This window comes from Hippocampus zosterae, chromosome 7, assembly GCF_025434085.1.
Source record: "Hippocampus zosterae strain Florida chromosome 7, ASM2543408v3, whole genome shotgun sequence".
Classification (NCBI taxonomy): Eukaryota; Metazoa; Chordata; class Actinopteri; order Syngnathiformes; family Syngnathidae; genus Hippocampus; species Hippocampus zosterae.
The window spans coordinates 1531270-1559205 of record NC_067457.1 but is presented as its reverse complement, the minus strand read 5'-3'; the positions used below and the strand labels follow the sequence as shown (position 1 = coordinate 1559205).

General features: G+C 51.7%; 3 protein-coding genes and 1 long non-coding RNA gene across 6 annotated transcripts in view; 2 read left to right on the top strand and 2 right to left on the bottom strand.

Annotated features, from left to right (window-relative positions):
- The window catches only part of myo1d (myosin 1D), a 53150-nt gene that overhangs the window by 19589 nt on the left and 5625 nt on the right, over positions 1 to 27936 (bottom strand). For all 3 annotated transcript variants that reach the window (XM_052072158.1, XM_052072160.1, XM_052072159.1), the window contains exon 2: positions 1806 to 2132. In XM_052072158.1, coding sequence (XP_051928118.1) covers positions 1806 to 1900 — 95 coding nt within the window. In that variant the 5' untranslated portion in view covers positions 1901 to 2132. The remainder of the gene's footprint in view (positions 1 to 1805; positions 2133 to 27936) is intronic.
- Positions 2132 to 3760, top strand: LOC127604838 (uncharacterized). The gene is made up of 3 exons (XR_007963420.1): positions 2132 to 2576; positions 2959 to 3082; positions 3174 to 3760. It is a non-coding gene; the product is annotated as an uncharacterized LOC127604838 (long non-coding RNA).
- pdk2a (pyruvate dehydrogenase kinase 2a) lies at positions 3976 to 7871 on the bottom strand. Its single transcript, XM_052072165.1, has 11 exons — positions 7677 to 7871; positions 6908 to 7049; positions 6074 to 6145; positions 5720 to 5904; positions 5551 to 5640; positions 5079 to 5156; positions 4819 to 4895; positions 4641 to 4736; positions 4420 to 4530; positions 4223 to 4336; positions 3976 to 4132 (listed from the first exon to the last, which is right to left on the bottom strand). Exons 1-11 carry the CDS (start codon positions 7792 to 7794, stop codon positions 3989 to 3991), a joined length of 1227 nt encoding a protein of 408 aa, XP_051928125.1. The 5' UTR covers positions 7795 to 7871; the 3' UTR covers positions 3976 to 3988.
- Positions 16791 to 27697, top strand: tbkbp1 (TBK1 binding protein 1). Its single transcript, XM_052072162.1, has 10 exons — positions 16791 to 17146; positions 22054 to 22311; positions 23364 to 23489; positions 23995 to 24099; positions 24175 to 24322; positions 24433 to 24635; positions 24931 to 24992; positions 25714 to 25829; positions 25935 to 26707; positions 27172 to 27697. Exons 2-10 carry the CDS (start codon positions 22063 to 22065, stop codon positions 27298 to 27300), a joined length of 1911 nt encoding a protein of 636 aa, XP_051928122.1. The 5' UTR covers positions 16791 to 17146; positions 22054 to 22062; the 3' UTR covers positions 27301 to 27697.

Below are 27936 nucleotides of genomic sequence, written 5' to 3'. Positions count from 1 at the left end.
GGTGGTGATGAGGGATGTTGTTACACAGAAAAATAAAAACGGGGGGGAAAAGTTTGTTCGACATCAATAAAGCAAATCCCAAGAGAGTGTGGGTTTTTTTTAAGTAAAGTTTTATATAAACCCACCTCCACCCCCTCAAAGAAAAAAAAATACAGCTATATTAAGCCTTACTTTTAAGCGAGCAAAAATGGAGTTTGCATGGGAGCGCGTCACGCCCAAACGCATCGAAAAAACGTTTTGATTTTGGTCCAAGGTACAAAACCCCGCCCGCGTCGCGCGACTACTTTGATCGCTGGGAGAACAAGGATAAAAGAGGAAGTTGGTCCTTAAAACAAGCGAGAGGAAACTCTTGAAACCCGAGGAGCAAGATGGTGGGACTTTGGCTTTCGTTCCTCTCCTCTTCTCATCTCTCCACAGTTCAGAGGTCAAATCACTTCAGGCTCTCAAGTGCGCCGTGGGCACACAAGTCTCAAGAGTGATTCCAAAAATGTCATTCGACTGGAAGAGCAAGTGAGAGTATTTTGCAGAAACCCCGCCGGGTGCCGGTTGGTGGAGAATACTTGTGCCAGATGCCGCTGGCCCTGCCCCCTTCCCGGGACTTCCTGCGAGACTAAAACAAACAGCCGATCCTGTAATTATTTGCTTTGCAGGCCGCTGCCTTATAAAGACATTCAGAGCCGCAACCAATCAGGAAAGCGAACTCTGATCCCGCCGGCCATCTGTCCCAAAGGAGCGGGCACCACTGCACCCTCACAAACCATTTTCCAAGGCAACACGGCGGGCGTGGAAGTGACGCTCAGCAGAAAAGCTATTCGGAGGTCAGAGTCGCTCAATTGAGTTGCTTGGGTGCGAACCAAAGCTCGTGTGCGGGTCCACTTCCTGTCTAGATTGTCACCAGACCTGAACCACTGAGCTGTTGTGGCATAAAACTAAACAGCCGTGCCCTCCGGGCCCGTCGCATACATGCTGGGAATACGGCAGTGGTAAGGGGCGGGAAAGGGAAACGCTCCCGCTTGATGACGCCCTCAGCAAATAACAATCCGCACACGCCATCTCCGGACCGAGCTGAGGGGAAAACAAGCAGACAGAAACTGGCAAGAGGCGGGAAAATGAGGCCCAGCGTTGGGCTGCTAGCCGTCTGGCTACTGTGCGCGCTTGCCTGAGAAAACATGAGCAAGCTCTGCTTAATGGATCAACTGGCGGTGTATAAATATTCTAAATATTTCCCACAGCATGTCCATTAATTGTCTGACGATAATTTCTTGATTGACAACGTGTAGGCGATGTCACTTAAAATCAGAAATAAGATTAGACAAGAAATACATATTTATTTTAAGGCCAGCCCTAAATTACAACATCACAAACGTACTCTAAACTGTTAGTGGTGGTTTGAATGACCTTACAACATAAAACGTGACGTCAATATCAAGAAATAAACAATGTATTTTGGGCCCTTTTCTACAAGCGTGGGGTTCCATAAAGTCAGGGATATAAAAATAGTGGTAAACTTTATTTTACAGCATAAGTTCCAACAACACCTCATACTGTTATCAGTCTTTTAAATCACATTAAAAGAGAAAAATCATAACTACGGGGAATTGTACTGCCGTGACATCGGCGACATCAAAGCCACTTGGTCAAACTGTCAATCAAAAATGTGCCCCTGTGACGTGACTTGAAGGGTCGCTCTTATATGACGCCATACTATCAACTGGACTTCTCCCCCTCCCTCCATTGAAGTTTTGGCGGGTTTACGTTAGCTGGAGCACCTGTTGCGGTCAAGCCAAAAAATTTAGGCCGCTCACCTGAGCTTGAGGTTGGCCATGAAGTCCTCCATGGACACGTTGTCCAGAAGCACAAAGTCGGCCATGCCGAACTCGAGGCTCTCGTGTTCGGCCATCGTTTCGCCTTGAGGTTTCCTACTTGAAGGTCCGACGTCGTCTCCAGGTGTGCAGTCTCTACTCCTCCTCCTCCTCCCCCTGCTCCTCACTGCTCGACGCCAACTTTCCTCTCGCTCATTTCCGACGTAGCAAACTGTAACCAAAGTTTGTTTTGTTTTTCTCTTCTCTCCTTCACGTTAGGTGTCCACGGACGTGGTCATGTCAGGTTACAATCGCATCCTTGTCCCGTCACTGGCACACAAGCTGGAGCCGGACGAACTGTCCCTCCTTGTGTGAGACGCTCGCGGCCAATAGGAAGGCAGCTTGCTCATCTCAAGCCACGCCCCTAAATGAAGGCGGGCGTCTTTTTTAAGCGACGTTTTCTTTTATAAACCACAGTTCCCAAGTCTACGCTTCATACTTTGGCGATGACTGAGAAGTGGACCGCGCCGATGTGGGAGGAGGAATGTGGGGGCTGCAACCATGATTGCCCGTAACCATAGAAGGAAAAAAGTGGGATTTTCCTTCAGACTTTTCGTGGTCATCAGCTGGATGGGCAAAAACTACAACAACAAAAAAAGTACTGTACTATATCGGCAACAAACTTGTTGCGCCAAGTCAACGCTGGTCCGATTGCGCCCTCTGGTGGACACCTGACGAAAGTCCTCCAATGACAATCAAACGCGTTCTCCTCGAGTGAGTTCTCGAATTTTTTACAGCAAAAAATACTTAAGTACCACCAAAATAACCAACTCCAAAATACAGTAACTCATTAAAACGAGGCGGATATATTCCTAAAAAAGTATACCTATATTATTATTTTTTAATTATTGTTCATAATTGGTAATTATGGCTGAAAGGTTCAACTTCGGTTTTCATCGGACCATAAAAAACATAATAAATCATCCCAATACTGTATATACAATACATAACAGCGATGATGTAGCTGATATGGGATAGAGACTTTTGAATCTGCACCAAAAAAAAGCAACGCCTCTTTACTATCTATTACTATCTTTACTATACTTGAGTTGCATAATGGCTGAACTTTTTATGCACCATCTGCCACTTGATCAAGCTCCGGAGGAGTTCTGTTTGGTCCCACGCAAAAAGATGACAACAACCAGGAGGAGGAGACGACCATCTGCGGTCACGCTGAAGATGACATTTTTGCAGCTTCACACTTACTCACCATAGCATGTGTGTGTGTCATCACCAACAATCCCCGTCTTCACATGTCACATTCACACTCTTCTCCCCGAGCTGCAACACTTGTTCTTCTCCATCCTGCAGGAGAGCAACGATCATACGGTGAGGTGGGCGACACAGCCAAGCCGTATGCCCGCTGACATTTTTGGATCGACGCTGCGTTGGCGCGCTAGGTAGCGACCGTAAAGTGAGCCTCGCCTGACATCGGCTCATTCCTCGACGCCCGGCAGGCAGATGGCGTGAACGTGTGCTACCATGGCGGGAAGAGCAGCGGATATCTGCGAAGCGCTGCAAAATCCCGATCTTGGAAAGCCTCCTCCAAAGGTGGTAGCGGCTCGCTATTAACTGACAGAGGCGGCAGTTGAGCAACGGTGGCGAACATCATGATTGACAAGTAGACTGCCCAAACTGGCAAAAAAAAAAATGGAGGCAAACGAGAAGATAAGACTTCATTTCATTGTATGTGGTGTGCTCAGACAAACGGACACGCTTGCGTCTTTGTATTATTTTTCAATACTAACATCTGGATCATATTTACAGTATTTACAATCACTTAAAAAAAACAGAGCGAAGTTATAAAAATAACATTTCACATCGTATCGATGAATGGATTAGACACATCAAGCCACAGTCTGCTAAAAAAAAATAAAATAATAACACGCACTGTCTGCTGTTGATGGCGAGGGTGTCACATGACTTCCATTTGTTCAAAGAATGCAGCAAATAAATGCTTACGAGTCATTCGTTGATGATCCTTTGGGCGGGAGTATTCATGTCGAAAACCAAAAACCACATGCTACCGCTAAAACTCAAGTGAGAGCAGGCCGTCGTCTGATTGGTCCAGGACGGCGAAGGTTGTGTGTGTGTGGGGGGAGGGGGGGTTGGGGGGGTGCTGGGCTTCACTTGGCCACCTTGTAGTTGCTCAGGTCTAGTGGTTCTCTGCTGGGGATGCACCAGTCGTCCGCCTCCTGGCTCACTTTGTAGTTCCTCAGCGCCGTCTTATTGTACACCGGAAGCCTCTCGATGGAGTCCGTGGACAGCGCCTGAGACACAGCGCACAAGAGCTCGCTGTTGAAAAAAAAGTTGCCTTCCGCAGTAATGATGATGTGCTGCGGCCCGTTACTTGATCTTACCTTCAGGTAGATGACGGCGTCGGTTCCGTGGCCTTCCATGGAGTAGAGCTGCATGTCGCCCTGGAAGTACTTGGCGTAGAGACGCGAGATGGGAAGCCCGTAGCCGAAGCCGGCCTGCGCGCATGGGAAGGACGTCTTTCAAACCCCGCTCCCGTTTGGGAATCGCGATTGTGACGCAAGGCGGCAGCGGGACCCACCAGCGGCGGTCGGGCGTGTTCGCCCATCTGCGGCGCGGGGGCGGTGGAGTACATGTAGCTGAAGAGGTTGTCGATCCGCCGGAAGGGAACGCCGCCGCCTTTGTCGCTCACCTGCCGGCGAAGGGGCGGATGACGCCGGTGACGATTTGTTTTGACTTTTGAGTGCGCCTCTCTCGGTTTAAGTGGCAAAATTCACAGCGGCAACTTTGTGTACTCCGCACCTTAATGGACATGTCCTCTCCCCCAAGAGACACCAGGACGCGGATGGCCGGCAGCTCTCCGTCGCCGTGGGTCTCGATGGTCGCCCTCATAGCGTTCTGGTCGCGAGGAGGACAATAAAGTCAGCGTAAGTCATCGTATTGGCGAGGAGTATTTGCGCGCAAGTGTCGGCGGCCTTGCCTTAAAGAGCTCGAACAGCATGTGATACAAGTGCGACGGCACATAAACGATGCCGATGGGCTGCCGCGTTTTCTTGGCTGCGCAGAAAAAAACAAACAACACTCGTCACTTGAACGTCATCAACCACTCACTCGTGGGCAATTTTTCACGCCCGGGCGGTTCTCCGCGTCAATATTTGTCCGCCTTGCTCGGCTGCGACTTCAGCCCAAGTGCTGCTAATTTCTGAACGCAACGATCGGCGAGGGTTACGTTGCACTCACTGTTGATTTCTTCGAGAAGGAGCGGAGGCGAGCGCAGGTAATACTGCTCGCACAGCATCTTGGCGCTGTGGAAGGCGTCTGAAACACAAAGCAAATAATTTTTTTTTTCCCCCCACGCACCTTTGAATAACGACCATATTTATCATAATAATAATCGTCCGAAAGCCTTGTCTCATCAGTATGTCATTGGTATTGAAGAAGTATGAGGAAGTCGCTCGTCAGAGCATGCCAGGGGGAGAGCAGACCCCCCCCTCCCAAGTCCCTCAAATCAAAATTTTGGGAATACTGATCATTGAGGTATTAAGTGCAAACTGGCTCCCTCTAGTGGCACATTAAAGAATCACCGCATAAGTCCAGTTCAAGTCGTAGTTGCACTTGTTTGTCCAATCGATCAGAATGCAACTGCGAACCACCGATATCGGCGTTGATCAATATTTCCGGGGAACACTGTAAGAACAAGGCCAACATTTACCCTGCACCACGTCGCCCACCTGACAGTGTGGGTCGATGCTGCCGATGGTGTTGGGGTGCACGGGGTTGGTGGCGCCGTCAAAAATGAGTGCTGGCAAGAGAGACGGGGGATCGTTTTTCAATACGTCCGGACGCACACTGAGGGTCCCCCCGTCGTCGCGGTTACGCACTGTGCTGGTTGATGAGCATGCGGATGGAGATGCGGCTCATGTAGAAGCGGTCCAGGAAGTACTGGATGTTCTGGTTGGTGACGGCGTCCTGCGGGAAGGCGTCCTTGTACTCCATCACGCCCTGAGCCATGGTGGGGACCACGTCGTTGTGGCGGTTACGGATGGTCACGAGGGCGTCCACAAACCTGGACAGACCAGGGGCCGAAAGAAAGCCATGTTAGCTTTATGCTAACAAACAATGCAAAACGCCATTGACTCGGTAACGGTTAGCATGACGAGTTTCATTTTACGTAACTGAATACCATAAACAAAAATAATTGGTTGTCTTTTGGGTACGGAAGCAATTCAACTTACTCTCCAAGGACTTTGTGGTCGTCCGGGTTCTTGTGGAGGAAGTCGAGGATCTCCATCAAACTTTGGATGTACCTGACATCACACACACGCACACACACACACGGACGTGTCAAATTGCCCCTCCTTCACAACAGAGTGGAATAAACATGCAAGCCAGCACATGAGGAGAAAGTGGGCTAAAGTTCACAGCTAAGGGAGGAAACCCCCACCCTTCTCCTCCCGCAGCCTCCTCTAACGGGCCCCCCACCCCCGACAGTAGCGAGTACAATTTGGTCAGAGGGCGCTGGTGTTATTTCGAGTGTGCGACGTCAGTCGACATGCATATGTTGAAAAACGACTCCACTGCAGAGGCTTTTTTTTTCTTGCGGGGTTAGTTCATTGTGTGCAAGTGGCTGCGCGCGTGTTTTTTTTTTTTTTTTTTATTGTTGCTCCTGTATTAGTTCAAGCAGCGCTCATTAATCTGTAGTCGCTTGGGGGCGGTCTGCAAAATAATTCCCAAATGCAACTGGGTAGGCAGTGCTAATTGCAGTCTGCCAATCATTTTTGAAATTGTGCACTGAATAAAATCACTTCTTTTTTTTTTTTCTCCGTGACGGGGCTTGGGCCATGATCCCACTGAACAGCGAACAATTGTGAGGCGGCAAATGTCGCGTTCCCATCAGAGTTTGGCAGGGTTCATTCGAGGTCGCAAAGGTTTTCTGGTCGCGCGGGAATTTTGAACACATTTCCTTCTGACAAGAAAAATCACTGAAACTGCCGGCGAACGTCTGGCAAATGTTTTGCAAACATTTGCGACCATGAGCGAATCCTGACGCAAGACAGACGCGCACTCACCAGCCTTGCACTGTTTGCACGGAGGGCGTGGTGAGCAGCTTGTCGGGCAGCAGGTTGATCTCCTTCATGATGTTGGACAGCCGGACCGGCAGCTCCTGCCTCAAGAATGCAAAGGATGTTTTCTCGCAGGCGTTGATGGATCCTGCAGAGACACAATTGGGAAAAACGTGAAGGAACAATTGAGCATTCCGAATGATGAAAATGGAAGAATGGAAGCGTTAGGGAACAGGGAGTTGGGGAAAAAAAAGTTTTGTTTTTTTAAATGCCATTGGTATTTATTCAGGGCACTTCCGCTTTTGCAAATACTGTACAACCACAAAGAGATGAATTCATTTTTGCCTTCCAAATTGTATCATGATGACAACATCGCCAGAGTAGTTTTACCCCCTCTATAACCCCCCCACCACCTTTCTCTTTGCCATCACTGACAGCCAAAAAATTCTGCGGTGGCCGTGATATCACATGAGTCACTACTTTATTTTGATTTGAAATATGTTAGAAAGAATTTCCTGAGATCTCCAACCTCTTTCCCGAGGGGTCCAGTCATATATGACGCAATACTGGATTCAAATGACCAGCATCCATGCACGGGCCGGATTATTGCGGCACATTCATTCCACTATGGAATTGAATGACATTCACTTCAAGCAAATCAAATTAAATACAAAATAGCGTCCGTGTGGCACGATATCCCAAAGCAATTCCAATGAGCAGTATTCTCCTTAAGTCACGTAGCCGTGCTCGTTTTGCATGGCGATCCGACACTCACCGAAGTCGAGAAACTGCTTCATGGAGAGCGGCGAAGGGGAGAATTTGGAGAAATGCTCGATGTGTTTGGGAAGACTCGCCAGCGCGGCGTTCTTCATAATAGAGCGAACGAATTTCATGCTGGATGCCACGTGAGATCACGACCGCCGAGTGAGACTCCGAGCACACCAGCTGCGGCAAGTAAGCGACGTCAGACAACCCCCTCAAACTCGCCTTAAACAACGGGGCGGGGACTAACGATGAACAGCCAATAGGCGGCGGGGGTTTCTAGTTCTACCTCGGTTGGACCAATAGAAGCTCTAAGGGAGGAGTTACAGTCTCTGTTTATCTCCCGGTTGATCCAATGGGAGCTGCGTGGGATGGTTTGTTATGCGTCTGCTGGACAGGAGGACCTTTGCCCGAGTTTCGTTCGTCAAGAACGCGACAAAGTAATGTGAAGCCCCACTTCTTTGCGTTTGACATTCGTAAATTACCATTACGCCATCCCGAATAGAATAGAATGCAGTAGAATAGAAATCCTTTCCTGCAATTGTACGGTTTGCGCTCCAGCGATTAAAATTAAAGAATGTTACATCATTATTAAATTACACAGTGCAAATAGTTGTAAGGTCCGTGTTATATGTTATACGGTAGCCGCTTCATTTAGACAACTGTAGTATAGTTGGTATAAACGTTTTTTCGGGGGCGTCAATTACTCTCGCCATTTCTGTCTCACAAGAAGATAACACAACAAAGATAACGACAACCGGAAACTCTTGTTTTTCTCGTGGCGCCAGGAGCTGACATACATTTTTGTGACACTATTCAAAAAGACACATTCTGGTGGCACCCGTGGCGGCAAGTGTTTTTTATGCCGTGGCCAACATCTGACAAATGTTGGCATTGTGTGATGCCTTCAGGTGAACCTGTTCAATATTGCCTTGTTATTTCAATAAGTAAACAAAAGAGAGCCAAAATCCCTTTTTTGGACTTCCCTGGCCCTAAGAGGCATCTGTGTTTGGTTGGTCCGCCGGTCGGCCCGCACCCCCCCCCCCCCCCCCAAGTAGAAGATTCCGTGGAAGTTTGCCAGTGTTGGTTTTGAACAGAAACGCTCTGTCAGGGTAACAATGTGTCTCTGTCACGTTCCGTGCCTGCCTGCAGGGGGCGGGCTTTCTTTTCCCCAACTTCACACCTGTTGTTAATTTCGGGTAATTCACCTGCCTTTATCAAGCGACTCCGGCAGTCATCTCACTGCCGGAGAATTACACACCGTGCCATATTGCACCCGCGCTCGATTTTGCTATTGTCAATTGACCCGTGCCTTTTTGCCTTACGGCCGTTATTTCGCGTTTTGCTCCTAGTTGTTGTATTGCTCTTATTCTCCGCCAAATTCAGATCCTCCTCGCGTCGTGTTGTTTTTCCGCGAGCGTTTTCTGTTAGTGAACCCTTATAGTTATTTTCCTGGTCCTTATTTGACCAGCGTTTTGTGTTACCGTTTTTCCCTGTCGGGCTCTTTCTGTTCTTTTGTCATTAAAGACATTTTTTCGTTGACAAGATTTTTTCGTTGTCTGTTTCTCCGGGGATCCAACCTTTATTTCATTTGTTCTGCACGAAGCGATCGCTATCGCTTCGGACAGAACGTGACAGAATTCTCCGGCCACCATGGATCCCGCAGACGTCGAAAAAATATTGTCCGCTCTTGCACGACAAGAGCAACAGCTGAGTCAGCATGGCCAAGCCATTTCGGAACTCCGAGGCGCGGTCTCCATGCTGGCTCATCGGCTCGACGATTACGAGCCTTGTCTAACACGGGTGGAGGAACGGAGACCCCATTCCTCCGGGGGCCATCCAGCCACCTCGGAAGCGTTCCCCTCTCATCCCATTATGTCGAGGGAACCATCGCTTCCACACCCCCCTCGCTATGGGGGTGAGCATGGGCAGTGTGGTCACTTCCTTCACCAGTGCTCACTCGTATTCGACCAACAGCCGTCTGCCTACGCTAATGATGCTGCCAAGGTGGCCTATATCATGAGTTTGTTAACAGGTCCGGCGGCGTCATGGGCGATTGCGACCAGCGAATCCAAGCCGAGTCTCCGATCATCGTTCCCTGAATTCGTGACAGCCTTTCGCCGGGTGTTCCACCATCCCGTGCGGGGCCGAGAGGCAGAGGGTCGGCTACTTGCCCTCCACCAGGGAAGACGATCGGTCGCCGACTACTCGATCGAGTTCCGGATTCTGGCAGCACAGAGCGGATACGGTGATCGAGCATTGTGTGGACTGTTTCGACGCGGCCTGAACTCTCAGCTCAAAGACGAACTGGCGACCCGTGACCACAGCACCGACCTGGAGGAGCTGATTGACCTCGCTCTCCTCATGGACAATCGTTTGAGGGAGCGGGGCCGGGAGCGTGGGGGAAACCGTTTCCCGTATCGACACTCTCCCCATCGTGAGGAACATCGGGGAGTATTCCGGGAGACGACACCCGCGGCGGAACCTATGCAGCTGGGTGGCAAGGACGTTGGCGGAGAGCAAGGAAGCCGCCGTGCCAGCCGTCGTACGACCAGAGACAACACCCAAACCTCTCCTCACGCCACAACCAGCCCTCCGGGATCATCTTTTCACGTCTACCCCGAGTACTGTGAGTCACGATCCCGCGCGTTAACCCCCGAGCCTAGACAGGCCGACGCGCGATCGGGACACCCCAACAGACTGGAACTTGAGGGGGAGATATTTGGTGACTCCCGGTCGAGGCGGGTTCGGGCCCTGGTAGACTCAGGAGCAGACGATTGTCTGATGGACACCGAGCTCGCCTCCGAGTTGGGTTGTTTCTTGGAGGAGCTTATTGATAGAAAGCGGGTTCGCGATCTCGATGGGCGTCTCCTGGCGGTCGTTACGCACAGAACAGAGCCATTGAAACTGCAACTGTCGGGTAACCATGTCGAGCATCGGCGTTTTCTGGTAATGAGATCCCGCAATGCCCCTATTATCCTTGGGTTACCCTGGCTTAGGGTACACAACCCCGTAATTTCCTGGGCGCGCCCAGCAATAGATAGTTGGAGTCCGTACTGTTATCAGCACTGTCTACAGTCAGCCGTCGGGGGGTATAAACGCGTCACACCCTCCGAGGATATCTGCCTTGACGGAGTGCCGGATTGCTATCGGGACCTCAAGGGGGCTTTTAGCGAGGACCGCGCGCGCTCCTTACCTCCACACCGCCCCTATGATTGCGCAATAGACCTGCAGGCGGGCGCTCCGTTGCCGACCTCGAGGCTGTATCAGGTGTCTCGGCCTGAACGCGAGGCGCTAACGGAGTACATAAACAGCTCGCTCGCCGCAGGCCTCATTAGACCTTCGCGTTCACCGTTAGGGGCGGGGTTTTTTTTCGTGGGAAAGAAGGACAAGTCTCTGCGACCCTGCGTCGACTATCGTGGGTTAAACGAGATAACCATAAAGAATAAATACCCACTACCTTTGTTAGATTCCGCTTTCGCCCCATTGCAATCCGCCACCATTTTCTCCAAGTTAGATTTGCGCAGCGCTTATCACTTGGTCCGTATCAGGGAGGGAGATGAATGGAAGACCGCTTTCAAGACCCCTCTAGGCCATTTTGAGTACTTAGTGATGCCTTTCGGTCTCACTAACGCTCCTGCCGTCTTCCAAAACCTCATAAATGACGTGCTAAGAGACATGATCAACATCTTCTGTTTTGTCTACTTGGACGATATATTGATTTTCTCCCGGTCGTTACAGGAGCACAAGCAACATGTTAGGCGGGTGCTACAGCGCCTATTAGAAAACCGGCTCTTCGTCAAGGCAGAGAAGTGTGAATTCCATGTTCCCGTAATCTCCTTTCTGGGGTTTATCATTGAGCGGGGTAGGTTACGAGCAGACCCCATCAAGACACAGGCAGTCACGAACTGGCCGGTTCCCACTAATCGTAAAGAACTGCAGCGTTTCCTGGGGTTCGCCAATTTCTATAGACGGTTTATCCGGGCCTATAGCCAGAAGGCGCTCCCCTTGACCCGCCTGACGTCTATTAAGACCCCGTTCAAGTGGGATTCCACCGCGGACGCTGCGTTCACGGACTTAAAGGCGGCGTTTACCAGTCCCCCTGTACTTCAACATCCTGACCCTGATCTTCCCTTTATTGTAGAGGTGGACGCCTCGGATTCAGGGGTGGGGGCGGTGCTGTCTCAACGCTCGCCCATCGACCAGAAGCTGCACCCCTGCGCCTTCTTCTCACGTCGACTCACAGCGGCCGAATCCAACTACGACGTGGGCAACCGCGAACTGTTAGCTGTTGTCTCCGCCTTGCAGGAGTGGCGGCACTGGCTCGAGGGGGCAAAGGAGCCTTTTACCGTTTACACCGACCACAAGAACCTTGCTTACCTCCGTACCGCCAAAAGACTAAACCCCCGTCAGGCCCGGTGGGCCTTGTTTCTCACCAGGTTCGACTTCATTCTCACCTACTCCCCCGGGTCGAAGAACACCAAGCCCGACGCCCTCTCCCGTCTCTACGACCCCACGGGAGGGGACCGGCCCCCGGAGACCATCCTCCCAGCTCAGTGCATCGTGGGGGCCGTCCAGTGGGAGGTTGAGCAGCGAATCCAGACTGCCCTGGAGGGGGTTCAGGTGCCGGCGGGGTGTCCGGCGGGGAGACTGTTCGTGCCTCCGTCCCTGCGCTCGGAGGTCCTGCAGTGGGGGCATGGATCCAAGGTGGCATGCCATCCGGGGGTGAGCCGGACGGTGCAACTCGTCTCCCAGCGGTTCTGGTGGCCGGAGCTCCGGAGCGACGTGACGGAGTTCGTCAGGGCCTGCACCTCCTGCGCATGCGGCAAGTCTTCCCGTCAACCTCCGGCAGGATTGCTCCAACCGTTGCCCGTTCCGCCACGCCCCTGGTCACACATCGCTCTGGACTTCGTCACGGGCCTTCCCCCCTCCCGGGGCCGTACGGTCGTGCTCACGATCGTGGACCGCTTCTCCAAGGCGGCTCATTTTGTGCCCTTGTCCAGGTTACCGTCGGCGCTGGAGACCGCCGACCTCCTGGTCGAACACGTTTTCCGCCTCCACGGCATTCCGACGGACATTGTGTCTGATCGGGGGCCCCAGTTCGTGTCTCGCGTCTGGAAGCGGTTCTGCCGGTCCCTCGGAGCCACTGCCAGCCTGACCTCCGGCTACCACCCCCAGTCTAACGGACAGGCGGAGCGCGCCAACCAGGATCTGGGGGCGGCCCTCCGCTGTGTGTGTCTCCACCGTCCCGCGTCATGGGTCGACCACTTGCCATGGGTGGAGTATGCGCACAACACCCTCGTCTCCTCCGCAACCGGCCGGTCACCGTTCATGTCTGCCTACGGCTACCAGCCGCCGCTGTTCCCGTCACAGGAGGGGCAGGTGGAGGTCCCTTCCGTCCAGCATCATCTCAAGCGGGCCCATCGTGTGTGGAGGGAGGCCCGGGCGGCATTGTCCCGCACGGCGTCCCGGAATCGTCGAATCGCGGATCGTCGTCGGCGCCCGGCCCCCTCCTATCTGGTGGGGCAGAAGGTATGGCTGGCTACTCGGGACCTTCGCCTGGCCGGCTCCTCGGCGAAACTGGGTCCTCGATTCACTGGTCCCTTCGAGGTCGAGGCCGTCATCAACCCGGCTGCTGTCAGGCTCCGTCTACCTCCTACCATGAAGGTCCACCCCGTCTTCCACGTCTCCCTTCTCAAACCCGTCTCTTCCAGTGACTTGGCTCCTCCTCCCACGCCGCCGCCCCCTCCGCGGGTCGTCGACGGTGACCCGGTGTACACGGTTCGTGCCATCCTGGACTCTCGGCGCAGGGGCAAGGGCTTCCAATACCTGGTCGATTGGGAGGGCTACGGGCCTGAGGAGCGGCAGTGGGTGCCTCGCTCCTGGATCCTTGACCCGTCCCTTCTGCGCGACTTCCACACCGCCCACCCTTCCAAACCGGGTGGTCCGCCGGGAGGCGTCCGTTGAGGGGGGGGTACTGTCACGTTCCGTGCCTGCCTGCAGGGGGCGGGCTTTCTTTTCCCCAACTTCACACCTGTTGTTAATTTCGGGTAATTCACCTGCCTTTATCAAGCGACTCCGGCAGTCATCTCACTGCCGGAGAATTACACACCGTGCCATATTGCACCCGCGCTCGATTTTGCTATTGTCAATTGACCCGTGCCTTTTTGCCTTACGGCCGTTATTTCGCGTTTTGCTCCTAGTTGTTGTATTGCTCTTATTCTCCGCCAAATTCAGATCCTCCTCGCGTCGTGTTGTTTTTCCGCGAGCGTTTTCTGTTAGTGAACCCTTATAGTTATTTTCCTGGTCCTTATTTGACCAGCGTTTTGTGTTACCGTTTTTCCCTGTCGGGCTCTTTCTGTTCTTTTGTCATTAAAGACATTTTTTCGTTGACAAGATTTTTTCGTTGTCTGTTTCTCCGGGGATCCAACCTTTATTTCATTTGTTCTGCACGAAGCGATCGCTATCGCTTCGGACAGAACGTGACAGTCTCGCTCGACATCACACACTCCCGTTATGTAAGCTGCTGCTGAGTCGGGATTGTCCTCACAAAGCCGTCGCCTTGTTGTTGCTCATCGAAACACAAGCTCTTATTAATCATCGTCATGTAACGTTTTGGATTTCAGTCAAGGTGCCCAAATCTTTTTTGTGGTGGGCCATCTCAGGCCATTGTGACAATCAATCTTTTTAACATCTCGCAAAAAATCGTTGCCATTTACTGTTTATGCCGTTCAGGCGGCGTTTTGTGTGTCATACAGGTTGACAAGAATGAGTGGTGCAGACATCCTCAACTTTGATTTCTGACAGACTTTCCAAAGCGTTTGGCAAGAAATGGAAGACCGATTTGGATGTATGGCATGCAAGCAAGGGATATTGAAAGCCAAGCAACATCGTCAGGCTTGATGACGGGGGTGACTTCAGTACAATAAGTAAATGAAGACCACTCGTATCATCACTGTTCCAGTTGTTGATCCCCTGGAAACTCTCCACTGGGCAGTGTGTGTTTGGGAGGGGTTGAATTACTCTCACGACACTGCCCCCCTGGCTCCCCCTCCGCCTCTACTGCCCTTGGTAGTTTTCCATCAACCGGCATTCCTACTGCTCATCAGCACCTATTCCCGCTGTCAGCGTGGCCTTACCAAGTGGCGCAACTTGACCACGACCTGCATCGTGTAGGAGATGATGCCTACTTGGAACAACTCATTGTTGTGACACACACACACACACACACACACACACACACACACACACACACACACACACACACACACACACACACACACACACACACACACACACACACACACACAATCTTGGTCGGATTGAAAGAATAAGAAAATTCATCATTCATTCTCAACGGTGGAGGTACCAGGCGTCGGCAGTACCAACGGTGGCCGCCAGACGGCGGTGTGATAGGCAAAACGCCGTTGGAAATATTGCCCATTCATTCTCAACGGCGGAGGTACCAGGGGTCAACAGTACCAACGGTGGTCGCCAGACGGCGGTGTGGTAGGCAAAACGCCGTTGGAAATATTGCCCATTCATTCTCAATGGCGGAGGTACCAGGGGTCAGGCTGATACCTCTCTCACACACACACACACGCACACGCACACACGCACACACACACACACACACACACACACACACACACACACATCAATCTCAGTGTGTGTGAAGTTTAGCATGAGGATTCAGATATTTAAAGCCCACCACATGGGAATAATGAACACACAAAGAGGTAGCTTGGTGCTGATCTTTCACTCGATACCTGACGCAAGTACACTTTTGTTCTCCCGGGATCATGACAGTCACAATTGTGGTGGATGACTGCACCAATGAACGCCTTCTACGTGTAAAATGATCTTTCCTTGGCCGCAGGACCCTGGAATGAATCAGTGAAGAAAAAGGGATGAGGAACATCACAAGCGAGCAGGTTATATAGAGGCGCTTACATAAGAAACACCCACCAGCGTGTTATTTATTGTGCACGCTGCTGCCGGCTGCCTTGCCTGTTTGCTTTGCCCCCAAAATAAAACAAAAGAGTCGGAAAGGAGGAGCTGACCGCACTCTCCGGACTCTGATAAGCAGATCCGCAAAAATGAGTCAAGAAAGGAAAAGAGGTCCGCTATTTTGGTATGAAACGGCCAATTAAGGTCAATTTGGAAAATTCCATCCTCAAAGCCAGTTTCATAGCAACATGAAATATGGTCGGCATGTCTGTCACAAGTAGGCCCACAAAAAAAGTCTCAAGCACCCATGCCCAAAATGACAGAGAAAGGTTCATCAGTTCAATTTGGCCACTTCCATTTTAGGTTCATCCGGGGCTCAACGTATAGTCAAAAGACTTGCAATACAATTTCTGTCCACATGCGGGAGCCTTTTTTTTTTTTTGCAACTCATTTCCTCCGCAGACAATTCCCGGGCGAGTGTGTGTGTGTGTGTGAGGTTCCATTATGGTGGCGGCAAAGTACTGTGAGCTTCATTACACGTTATTAGCGGGCATGGCAGATTTAATTATGGTGTGTGTGTGTGGTTACACTGTGGTGGGGGCAAAGTGGTGCAGGCTTCATCAGAGGTTATTATGTCGTCATGATAAATGGAATGATGGGTGTGAGAAGCAGAACAGGTCACGTGACTCCATTTCCTTGTTATTCTTAAATTTGGCACGCGTCAATCTTAAAAAAAGACCCACAAAAAAGCCATGTGTGAAAATATTCAGCCCTTTTGGTTTGAAGTGGCAATTTAAGGGTCAATTAGGAATGTTTTGAAAATGCATAGCATCCAAAATCCGGTTTGACGGAGCGACATGAAATTTCATTGTCAGTCGACCCACAAAAAAAGTCTCATGCCTGGAAAGCCATTTTGGTTTGACGCTGCCTTTCTAGGTTCAAATGTGGTCATTTCCCGTGGTCCTTTCAATGTTTTGAAAATCCAGCCCCTGAGGTCAGTTTCACTTCACAATACGTGGTGGGCATGATAATCACGAGTAGACTCACCAAAAATTTTTTTTTTAAAGTCTCTAATCTCCATTGCCCCAAAATACACGGGAGGTCATCTGAGTTGACATCACTAATTTTATGCGCACTGCTATCATATGCAAAATATGAAACATTTCCATCGTCATTCTTAATGAACGAGGCGTCATCGCCGACAGACTGACGCTGCTATTCGCGCGACATCATCAGCATCATCAGCATCCTCCTCCTCCTCTTCCTCCTCCTCCTCATCATCATCCACAGAGCGCGATGTGACGCCGAGCCCCCGCCGCACACGAGCGACTTACCGGCGGCGTGCTTGTGCTCGCCTCTCCCGCTTGCTTCCATTCTGCTGCTCCGGAGAGCGAACGCGAGGAGAAGGAGGAGGAGGAGGAGGAGGAGAAGGAGGAGGAGCAGCGCCTTTTCTTGCGCCGACGTGCCCGCTCGCCGCAAGCTGCACCCAGGCCATGGCCCCCACGGCGGAACGCTTCAGCACGGCAGCAGAGCGTAAGTTCAAATTTCCTCTTTGCACCTCCACGTCGCTCGTGGACGCGCAGCCATGTTGGCGTGATGTTGCAGCACACACACACACACACACACAGTCATGGATACGCGCACACACAGCGTCATGTCACCGCATAAAAGGTTCCAATTTTTTGTGCGCTTTTAGTACACGACTGCAACGTCAGTAGGACACGCAGACAGGAGGATGTTGGGGAGGATGAGGAGGACTCTGCAAAAGTAGCCCACCTTTGGCACCGAAGTAGTTATAGCGAGGAGACGAAAGGAGCCCCGAAACATTTTCAGCAGCCCAAATCGAACGTGACAAAGTTGATGACAAATATGAACTTTGCGGCCATGAACGCTGACAAAAGGACTGGAAAGAGGACTCAACTACTTGTGGAGGCATCCGAACAGATCATAGAAAAAGCTCTCATTACTGTAGCGGCCAAACACGCCATCTAGTGGAGAATTTGATCATAAGTAGGATATTTGAATCGATTTCTATTTGTCTGTTGTACAATACAATACAATACAATACATGCTGATTTATATAGCGCTTTCAACAACAGCGGCAGCTGTAACAAAGCGCTTTACAAAACAGTTAACATAAAGTAAAATAATAAACACAACACATAACATAAAACACGTTATCAAATAGTAACGCTGTACGCCTTCTGCTCTCGGTAAAAACAATTGACCATAAACACAACATTTCTACTGTTTCGAAGAGTTTTTTTTTTACATTTACTTGAGTTGCGCAACGTGTTCTAGGTGATGAGTTAGCGTAGCATGATGCTGCCCATGCACTGTAATTAATTGCTTTTTTGGGGGGATTTTGTGCTGTTGTCGCGGAAGATTTGTCTTCTTCAATTTTGTGCCACCTGGACATTAGTGTGTGTGTGTGTGTGTGTGTGTGTGTGTGTGTGTGTGGTACTGACGCAATCAGGGTGAGAAAATTGCCACCTAAGCAGCAGATGTGTCGGCGCGGTTCTCATAAGCGGCGCTCCCCCAATCCAATTCCATTTGGTCTACTTCACGCAGCAAACAGTTGTTTCAAAAAGTGCTCGCACCGTTAAATATCAAGCAAAAATCAAATCAAAAATGGAGTCAGCCTCCAAAAGTCATCAAGTTACTCACCACTGACAAAAAGCGCTGATAAAGCTCTCGCTAATAATGTAGCAATGCGCCTGCTAGCTAGCTAGCTAGCCGCGTAATTTACCGAGTGCCTTTTTGAGCGGCCGGGCGCTCGGGGAGGGGCGGAGCTTGGACACCACATATGAGATCGTTTGGAGGAGGAAGTAACGCTGCCATCGTTTCTTTTTTTCCTCTATTGTGTTCAACTCTCGCGCAGTACGTGGCCCGCCCGCCTACCACTCGGCTCCCATAGTACAACGTGTGAGGAAGTACGAGAAGGAGCTTTACGTAAGACAAACTCCATCGAGGACATGCTATTGTAACCTTCTCGTACGGATAAAGGAAATCCTGTCAGACATGCGAGCAAAAAAAAAAAGGATTCACTCAAGCACACAAACACGCAACAGAAATAGCCTCACACACTACAGAAATCATCTGACGTGCTCCGGTGAAACTCTCCCACGCCGAACGGCTCGCTCACGGCCACGTTTCCAGAAACGGGCCGCCGGGCAGGCAGGCCCCAAGGGTCGTTTGCCATCGCTTTCAAACCCTGCCACATTTTCCAGATGTTTTTCACTCGTCGTCGATTCCCCGGCTGGAGTCCGAGCGTGGCTTTGAGCGCGCACGTGACATCCGGCCAGACAGTCTGGCGGCTGGCGTCGCGCGAAGAAAAATGCTGACGCGCGCGTCTCTCAGCTGCTCCCGTGCCAAAAGCGACTCTTTGAGGATTTGTGGAAAACAACACCTCCACCGTGACCAGCTTTGAGTGGGAAGACGCTCGCGTGGATATTCGGCCTTATTTGATGTCGAGGGCCAGTTAGCGCGGCTCCCTAGTTGGCCGGGGCTGCCGTCTCCAAAATTGGATTTGCGGGTTGAATTTGAGCATGACAAGCCCGCTCGCTTTTATCTGTGAGTCAAATTGGATGGCTGGATAGATTAATTGGCGACCAATCCGTTTTTCCACGCCCCGCTCGAGATGTTAGCTGATCTCTCCTTTGCCTCCTCACCGGTCACCTTGGTGAGTTACAACCGAGCAGAGGAGCCGAGACCAGCCGTCACCGGGCGGCGCAACCTCCCGTCACCATGGCGACCTGGAAAGAGGACAAAGTAGGCACCCGACGTGCGGGGCGGGAGGAAGGAGGAGGCGAGACAAAGAAAAGCCAGAGGAGGCAAAGCCATCACTCACGCGGCAAAGAACATCCAGAAAGGCCGAACGAGATGTTCCTTTAGAAGTGGCCAGGTGGAGGTTAGACTGACTGACGGAAAAAAAAAACAACAAAAAAAAGACTGCGTTGTTTTCCGCAGTCTACCCTAAAGTACTGCACGACCAGATAAAACGTCCATGCTCAGCAGGGATCCATTCGAGGAAAAAAAAAAAAAAGCAGGTTACCCACTTGCCAGTTGCTGGACGGCCCGCATTCCCGGCGGAGCGCCTAAAAATATCCACTCGCGCTTCCCAGTAGGGCCCAGCAACGTTTTCTTACTGCTGTTGGTGCTATGAAAATAATAATAATAATAATAAGATAGCGGTTGGCCTTTGCCGTAAAGGACTAAAGGTCAATAAATGGAAACAAAAGCAGCTGCTACAGTCTAACACCTGGCATGAAATTCTATCTGCAAACAAATGAGCGCATTCTGATGACACCCTCTAATATCTGGATCGCAATCCACTACACCGATTGATAGATTTGATCATAGAAAGGAGACGAGAATGAAATACGGCAACGAAGCGCAGCTGACCGGACTGAAAGTTTCGTCGAACTTGTGTAATGAAATCCAGTCAGCAGGCTGCCGATGACACCGTCTAATATCTGAAATGCAACGCGCTAAATCGAGGGCCTCTCGCCGTTGTCGCCGTTCCTTCAAGCACTTCCCCGTCACGTCATTGTTGTTCTCGGCGCTCCCTCGCCCCCCCTCCCACCCCCATAAAGACACGACGGGCCGAGGGAAGAGAAGAAGGATGACACGTCGCCATGGTTACCACAATAAGAGCAACTGACACCAAGCAAATTCACATGCATAGCAAGCACGGTCAGACTCCTACTCTAGGGTCAGACTCCTCCAACCACACACACACACACACACACACACACACATCCATCTCAGAGAGTGAGAACCCAAAGTGCGCCCTTGGACAAGGACGCCGAGAGTCATCACAAACACTTTGCCACAAAGGCGCACACGCGGCCAATTTGCAGTCTTTGTCGCTTCCTTCAACCGAACATCAGTCATGTGCATGCATGACGACCACAGCTGCTCACCTCCACGCTTAATGCGTGAACCACATACATAAAGCGGGTGCGTGGGCGGATGCTTACGGGCGAAGAGATGCGGGTGCGTGCAAAAATTGCAGTTGCATGTACATGTGTGCAGTTGGGCGTGTGTGTGTGTGTGTGCGATCCGGTACACTATAGGCGTGTGTAAAGTTTGGGCAAGTATAATGGGTGCATGTGCTCAATTGTGTCGGAGGTGAAAAATACAAGAGGGCAGTGAGCGTGAGGATTTTTTTTAAAAATCCTGTGAGGTATTTTAGTTTGGTTTTTGCTGAATAAGGACATGCTTTAAAAAAATAAACTACATTTATGTTTATATCATTCATTAGCATCATTACAGCAAAAATCCCCTTTTGTTTTCTTCTTTGTTGAATAGTATAAATGAGCTTTCGGGGTTCATTAAAAAAAACAAAATGATGTTGCTATTGCTGTACATTTGTACAGGAAGTTCAAACCACCGAGTTGACTTTTGTTTCTGGCACAGGACAATCAAAACGCTGAGGAAAAAGTGCCAACCAAAGCCAACGGATGGCGTTCGTTTCATTCGTGTGCCCGCCGGCTGCGAAACAACATTTGACGGATTCACTTAATAAGGTCAGAGAGGCGCTGCGTATGGATCCGCTGGATTGGATTCGTGCATCGATACTGGAGCCTCCCGTGTTAAACACACATGCGCGCACACACACGAGCACATTGGGAAACTATTTCTTTTGTTTTCAAGAGGCGGGGTATATGATTTAGGCAGAATAAGTAACAACTAGTGAGTGCGAAAAGAAAAATATATATCATGTGTAAAGATGCTGATGATTGCAAAGTGTAAATGCTGAAATGAACAGGATGAGCAAAATTGCACACTGTGATGTCAATAGTTCCGGAGCCTGACGCCGTGCGCGTACGATTCAGCGCTCAAGGCGTGATCGGACGTAAATACCATGTCTACGGATTTAGCCACATCTGCCGCCGTGTGTTCACCGCTAGGCGGGCCCGAAGGGGGCGTGTGGGGGTGGGGGGTGGGGCGCAGATGGTCTGATGCTGCATCGGCATGGAGGAAGCAGCAGATGAAAATAGCTCCGGGGGCGGCAGCTGACTCACGCCGCTGAGTGGCTGGAAGGCCGGGAAGTCGCTGGCACCGTGCGACCAGTCAGCTGGCTCAGCCACCTTCAATGATGACATCACAGGGGCTTCCAGCCAATCAAAGACGCTTCTTAAATGTATTGTACTCAAGTTCAATACAATGGAACAGAGAGGCTGTATTGAATGAAAAAAAAAATAAATCAAATCATCAGCTCTTAATTTTGAAAAGTTTGAGGAATGAATTTAGTGATTCTTTTGTGTACCACCAGAGGGAGCCCTTCTAACACACTTTGAAAGGTCAAGAGTCTATCGAGTCTGTCCTGCCAAATTTAGTGACCCTCACATGTGCTCGCGTCTCCTTTGAAAGCAAATCGGTTCATATTTAATGAGCGTGCGTGTGTGTGTGTGTGTGTGTGTGTGTGAGATCAGGTTGAGGCCATGCAGTCTCTGTTCGGCGGCGGCGGCGAGCTGGGCCTGCTGGGCGGGGCCGGCGAGGGCGGCGGCGGCCTGAAGGAGGACGTCTGCGGCAGAGTGGGGTGGCGTTCGCCGCCCCTCACCGCCGCCGACGTCTACTCGCCGTCGCACTTGGCCCTGATCGCCGCCTACCAGGACATCAAGAGCCGGCTGGGCGGCCTGGAGCGCGAGAACAGCAGCATCAAGAGGAAGCTCAAGCTCTACGAGATCAAGGTGAAGGCGGCGCTTCGCGTTTGCCAGGCGCTTTGTGTTTGCTTCGGGGTACTTCCAACTTTTTCCACTTGGGCTTTTCCGATTGCTTTCAATTGATTTCAATGGAAATGTTGCGGCTTCAGCACCCTGGACAGAGCAAAATGGCTCTGCATCCGCCTCTGGCCCAAATTCAGCTGGAATAGGCTCGCAAGAAGCAAACAAATAGATCGACACAACATTTTCCTCAAGATACAAGCCAAATAATAAATAATAATCCACCTACTGGGACTAAGAGGATTTTCTTTTTTATTTACTCCCTCGACAAGAGCACCACACATAATCCTGTTAGCAAGTGTGCTCAGAGCCCACAGAGACAGATCAGTCTTTTTTTTTTTTTTTTAAGGGGGGTTTGGGGGGGGAATGACATCTTTCGTGCTCAAAACTGCTCTCTTGTACTTTCGTTTTGTTGGAGTGGAGCAGTCTGGTAGGGGTCGGTCTCTGGGGGCCCTCAGTGCCTTTCACTGTTTCACTGAGCAAAAGACGGGAAAGGAAGCAGTTTGGCTAAATGGAAAAAGGTAGTTCAAGCCCGTCCGTCCTCACGCAGTCGGCGCGCAAAGGGAAGAGGGGGATAAATAAATGAAGAAATAAAATGCCCGAAGCTGATGGAAGGCATTCTAAATGCAAATGTGCTCCTTTATGTTGCTTACATAACACGTCTCTCTCATGTCAGGAATTGGCCTATTGCGCTCACGTACACGTCGTTCGCAGCACTCATCATCCACGAGACCAAAATGGACGTGAGCGGCCCACGTTGGGCTTTTATTCTGAAATTTTGAAGGAAAAAAAATGGAACAGGATTGAGACAAACAGGTTGAATTGATAATAATAATATATATATTTTTTTAAAGTTGGAAAATTTGTGCAGAATGATTCTTTCATGGCGGCGCCTTCTGGTATGCGTGACTTGGCCACCAGGGGGCGGTAAAATATACTCACTCCGACACAAATGAGGAAGAGTTTCACGAGCTGCATTCTTTGCAGAGGATAAAAACTACGTGGCCGTGCGTTTTCAGTTCCCCATGATCAGCGAGTTCGGCGAGGACGCCAACTCTTACTGCTCCTTCGAGAGCAAAGAGACGGCGCTGCTGCACTCGGAGAACGACAACCTGCAGCAGAGGGTCACCATCCTGACGCACGAGGTGGGCATTTTTCGCACTTCAAAATCAGTCCCAATGAAATGAGATTTTGCATGGCAAAGATATTCGTTAGCAATTTATGGTTTCGTCCGATTGATGGCTTTGTGTTTTTTTTTTCCTGCTTGTGAGCACACCATGTGTGTGTGTGTTAAATTCGCTTTGATTGCCTAACGGGGCCGCCTGCTTTTGCCGCGGGTTTTTTTTTTTTTTGGTCGCTCGCTTTTTTGAAGTAGAAGTGGAAACCGGAAAGGACTCGGCGCGTGTTGGGCTTGCGACTGGCTTACGTCTTGTAATGAGGACGCACCGCAAACAAGGCAAAGCGTCCTGGGACGCATCAAGTGTTGATTCTGATGAAGCTATCGTGTCCTAAAAGGACCTCCTCCCTCTTACGCAACATCTCCCTCGCCGCATTACCGGCCTCTTTTCGGTCTCCTCGCTTTTTCCCCCTTTTTCTTCTTCTTGCGGGAGTAGTTGCGCCAAGTGTCTTCTGTGTCTTCTGCTCCCTCAGCTGCAGAAGAGGAAGGAGCGCGAGGAGCAGCTGGAAGATGTGATCCAGGCCTACGAGAAGATCCACATGGAGAAGGGCAACCTCCAGAGGGACCTGGACAAGATGGTCTGTGTCCGCACGTCCGGGCCGGCTCGCTCGGCCCGTATTCTTGTTGACCACGCGACCGATGTGCGCTTGCAGACGGGCCTGGTGGAGAAGCACGTGGAGCGCATCCTGGGCCTGGAGGCGGCGCTGCGGCAACGGGACAATTCTCTGCACAAGCTCAACGTGCAGCTGCACAGCAAGGACATGCAGTACCTGCAGCTGCACGCGGGGCCCGACGCGCACAGTGAGTGCGAGCGCACGCCAACGCTTCCCCCTCCAAACGCCGCGTTTGGAGCGTCCCTCGCCGTTGCGGGCGACATTTTGGCTCATTTTGGCTCTGCGGTGTCCATCCAGTGCTGGACTGTCCCGCCTTGACGCTGCAGAGCTCGCGCAGCCTGGACGCGTTGTCCGACCTGAAGGTGCAGCGGCTGGAGGCCGAGCTGGAGGGGGCGCGGCACGAGGCCCAGGGGGCGTGTCAGCGGGAGGAGGAGCTGAAGGCGCAGTGCCAACGTCTCAAGGAGGACGTGAGGCAGCTGCACGGCAGCCAGCGGGACAGGGTGAGTGGCAGGAAGCTACTTGCTTATTTATTTGGTTTGGGGTTTTTTTTTTGCCCCTTCCACATTATGAACACAAGAGGGCGACAAATCACTTTTTTTCAATTAGACAAGGCTATCTGCTGACTGAATGAAGCTCCTCCCCTCAATTCAACACAGGTGCTCGGGTCTAGTTTGCTGTATGTTTTATGCTTAGCGCCCGCCCCCTTCCCCAAAATAAATACACAAAGATCCAAATTTGCTAACTCACTTATGTGCGGCGTGCACCCTAAGCTGATTTCACGCCCTACTTTGGCAGGAGATGTCGTCGCCGTGCAAGCAGTGCGACGTGGAGTGGATCAAGAAGGTGGGAGACGAGCAGTAAGTGAGGGAGGGGGGTGGGGGGGGGGCACGCGAGGATGCAGCCAGATGTAAAGCACGCTCGGGCCAAAGCACACGCAGTGTCCTGCAACATTTGTTAGCGCCCCCACCCCCCCGCCCAAAATATGTTCATTGATTGACTGGATATAAGAAAACGCAGCCCAAAAACGAAAATGAAACCGGGAAAGCAAAAGCATGAAAAAAAAGACCACAGCGGCTTGAGTGAGAGCTCCCACTCAGCAAAAGCCAACAAGAGCTTTGAGGAGAGAAGCGTGAAAGTCAAGAATGAGTGTGTGCGCGTGTGGGGAGGAGTGGGGGGGGGGGGGTACGCTCTTTCTTTCCAGGCCGCTGCCATCTCTTGGTTTTACTCACTGCTTTCACATCCTCCCACTGAGGGCCGCCCCCCCCCCACCCCTAACCCCCTCATGAACCCTTCTTGTAGTTTGTAGCATTTCGTGTAAACGGCACAACTCTTGAGTAGAGCCCGAGAAGATATTTCAGCATTTTTAGGAACAAAAGTAGTCATTTGTGTCAAGCGAGACTGATTTGGGACGAGCTAAGTTTAGCCTGGGTTGTTATGGAGAGTCTTCCCGTTTGCCACAAATGGCCATTGATTCGACGGCAAAATGGCGGGTCGACTGTACTTACCAAGTCAGAGTGAAGTTCGGCGATGCTCCAGAATGAAAAAGCGTCCATACGTGCACTTCGTCTTCTCCGCCAGGGTCAACCTGGCGCTGGCCTACACGGAGCTGACGGAGGAGCTGAGCCGCCTGCGAGCGCTGAGCTCCAAGCAGACGGAGATACTGAGGAAAGCCTCGCAAGAGCAGCACAGTCCGGGTGAGCCATCTGCAAAGACGCACGGGGTTAGATGCGGGCGGAGCGGCGCTCGGCGCAAACGAGAACCCGCGCGTGACGTGACGGGTGCGAACCGTGTGCTTGCAGTCCAGCGGCACTCCCCCATCCACCACCAGCGCCACTCGCCCGGGTCGCAGCGCCACTCGCCCATCTCCCAGCGCCATTCCCCGGCGGCGCCGCCCGCGCACCACTCGCCCATCCCGCAGCGGCGCTCGCCCGTGCCGCAGCGCCTCTCGCCCGACACGCACCGCCGCTCGCCCCTGCTGGACGTCGGCGAGGCAGGCCCGGCCTCGTACTCTTGCCGGCCGCCCAGCCAGCACCTGCGCGCCAGCTTCCAGGGCCGCCGCAGCTATTCGGAAGTCAGCGACCCGTCGGCGTACCAGTGCCCGCCGCGCTTCTCCCTGGACCCGGTGTCCACGCTGCCTAAGCCCCGCCCCTTCGCCGAGGGCTACTCCAAACAGACAGCCCAGCACTCGCCTCATGGCGGCTCGCAGCACAGAGGGGCGTCGTCGCCCCACCAGGGCGGCGGTGGCGGCGGCGGAGGAGACGAGAGCGCCGTGCGCCACCCCAGGGAGACGCCCTTTCCGCTGCGCTTTGAGCCGCCGCCGCCGCCCTCGGCGCAGGCCCCGCCGCCGCCCCCCCCGCAGTCCTCCGAAGACGAGGAGGAGTGGACCTGCCGGCATCCCATCAGCCCGCCCAGGACGCTGGGCGCGCTCTCGGCCGCCGTGCCCGCGGGCGCCATGAGGGGTCCGGCGTCCTGCTCCACCTTCCCCGCCCCGCAGTGCCCCAACGCCCTGGGCTGCCACCCCCAGCCCGGCTACGTATCGGCCGAGCACGCTCAGTCGTGGCCCTCCATCAATGTGAGTGTTGATCCTCTACGCATTTCTGCATGCCGGCCATGCTGGCGCGCTAACAGCTATCGCTAATCACAATATTGCTAATTTATCAACCATTACTAACCTCCATTTTTTTTTTTTTTACTTTAAATGTTGTCCCTGCGGACATGTTCCAGACCCATTGAACACGCTTGAAACTAATTCCACAGTCGTTCAAATAAGAGTTCGATGTTTGCTTCAGCGCAAACGACAGGCTACGTAGACACGTCGGCTGACGCTAACGTGACCTCTGGCGTTTGATGTTTTTGCTCAAGGGTGCGAGCGTGGGCTCGGACAGAGCGCGAGTGAGTCATGATCGGCAAGTCGGGTCTTGATTCCACATCGCGCTCGAGCGGTCGCGGTGACTCATACGAGAGCAGGCGTGATGCGTTAAAGGCGTCCGCGGCGAGCGCGCCGGCGTCTAACCGGCCACCTGTGTCGCTCGGCAGCTCTGGATGGAGACGGAGGAGAGCGACGTGCGGAGCTGCCCGTTGTGCCAGCTGATGTTCCCCGTCGGTTACCCTGACGACGCCCTCATCAAGCACATTGACTCCCACCTGGAGAACAGCAAGATATGATCGCCATGGCGACCGGACGACTAACGTCAGAGGCTTGCGGGAATTTAATGATTTTCTTTTGAGTATTTTTTCAATTTCAACGACCAAGTGGGGTTGTAATTTTGGGGGGGGGGAGTTGCTGATAAATTCCCATCGGAATTTGGGGAATTTTCCTAATTAGAACCCCCCCCCAGTGCACGGCTCCATCTTTTGGATTTGTGAGTCCTGTCCTGTGCTTTTTGACTAATCATGGCGGTCCAGTGGCTCTGCATGTTGGTGTCACCCTCACCGTCCAAGCTTTAACAACAATGCGTCCGGCATGAAACACAAACATTTGTACTCACGTTATACCTTTTACGCTTGCGGCCTGTTAAAAAAAAAAAGAAAAAAAAAAGTATTAGCATAAATTAGCATAAAGTGCTAAGCACTTTATGCTAATTTTTAGTCTCTGCTCTGTGTCTGTCTCACCCCCCGCCCCTTTATTTACATTGTGATATTATTCATAGTGTAAAAAAAAAAAAAAAAAAAGGATTTATATTTTTGCAGCACGTTTGAGGCTAGTGACAGAAATGTAATGTCCAGGAAAACACAGACAAGGTGCACTGGGAGTCTTCCTAAAAAAGAAGAAAAAAACGAAAACAAAAAGTCGTGGGTCTG